Source organism: Lepidothrix coronata, unplaced genomic scaffold, assembly GCF_001604755.1.
Source record: "Lepidothrix coronata isolate B3197 unplaced genomic scaffold, Lepidothrix_coronata-1.0 Scaffold477, whole genome shotgun sequence".
Lineage (NCBI taxonomy): Eukaryota > Metazoa > Chordata > Aves > Passeriformes > Pipridae > Lepidothrix > Lepidothrix coronata.
Window position 1 is genome coordinate 4,119 of NW_016690657.1, and position 1,406 is coordinate 5,524.

The 1,406-nt window shown below is 52.4% G+C and overlaps 1 protein-coding gene across 1 annotated transcript in view; it reads right to left on the bottom strand.

Moving 5' to 3' along the window:
- Nucleotides 1-1,406, bottom strand: part of DRC1 (dynein regulatory complex subunit 1) — a 36,381-nt gene that overhangs the window by 2,157 nt on the left and 32,818 nt on the right. Inside the window, exons 6-7 of the mRNA XM_017839786.1 lie at nucleotides 1,183-1,289; nucleotides 808-977 (exon numbers count right to left, since the gene is read on the bottom strand). Coding sequence (XP_017695275.1) covers nucleotides 808-977; nucleotides 1,183-1,289 — 277 coding nt within the window. The remainder of the gene's footprint in view (nucleotides 1-807; nucleotides 978-1,182; nucleotides 1,290-1,406) is intronic.

A 1,406-nucleotide genomic window follows, 5' to 3' on the forward strand; every position in this document is an offset into this window, starting at 1 on the left:
GGAATGGAGAACAGATCCCTGGGAACAAACCCTTGGGAATGGAGAACAAACCCTTGGGAATGGAGAACAAACCCTTGGGATGGAGAACAAACCCTTGGGAAGGAGAACAAACCCTTGGGAATGGAGAACAAACCCTTGGGATGGAGAACAAACCCTTGGGAACAAACCCTTGGGATGGAGAACAAACCCTTGGGAATGGAGAACAAATCCTTGGGAATAAACCCTTGGGAAGGAGAACAAACCCTTGGGAATGGAGAACAAACCCTTGGGATGGAGAACAAATCCTTGGGAATGGAGAACAAACCCTTGGGAACAAACCCTTGGGATGGAGAACAAATCCCTGGGATGGAGAACAAATCTCTGGGAACAAACCCTTGGGATGGAGGACAAACCCTTGGGAATGGAGAACAAATCCTTGGGAATGGAGAACAAATCCTTGGGAATGGAGAACAAACCCTTGGGAACAAATCCTTGGGATGGAGAACAAACCCTTGGGAATGGAGAACAAACCCTTGGGAATGGAGAACAAATCCTTGGGATGGAGAACAAATCCTTGGGAACAAACCCTTGGGATGGAGAACAAACCCTTGGGAATGGAGAACAAACGCCTGGGAACAAACCCTTGGGATGGAGAAAAAACGCTTGGGAATGGAGAACAAATCCTTGGGAATGGAGAACAAACCCTTGGGATGGAGAACAAAGCCTTGGGATGGAGAACAAAGCCTTGGGATGGAGAACAAAGCCTTGGGAAAGGAGAACAAAGCCTTGGGATGGAGAACAAACCCTTGGGAATGACAAAATTCCTACCTGAGCCGGTCGAAATTGCTCAGGAATTCCTTCAGGATCTTCGGGACGTCGTCCACGTGGACGCGCACGGAGCTCCGGGAATTCCGGGAGCATCGGAGCTCCTCCTGCCGGGAAGCGGCTCCTCCCTCCTCAGCCGGATCCGGGAGATCTCCCCCTGCACTTCCCTGGCTCTGCCGGAAAATTGGGAATTTTCCCACCGAATTCCCACCAGGATTTCCCGGTTCCCGCGGAAAACGTCGGGAGCTGAGGCGGAATTCCAGGCGCTTTTCCCGGCCTCTCCTCGGGAGATTCCAACCCTTTGTCCTTGGAGAGGAGGAATTTGGGGATGGAGAAGCATTCCCGGCCCTTGGATCCGAGATTCCCGGAGTTTCCCACCTGGCTCTTCTCCGGCGCTTCCCGGGATTTGTGTTTCAGGAAGGAATCCACCAGCTGGAAAAGGTCGTCCTCGTCCTCGATCCGGAGGGCCTGGGAAGAGGGAAATCCTTCGGAAAGAGGGATTTGGGATGGGGAGGGGAAGGGAAGGTTTGGGAAGGTTTGGGAAGAGAAGGTTTGGGAAGGTTTGGGAAGGTTTGGGAAGGTTTGGGAAGGTTTGGGAAGGT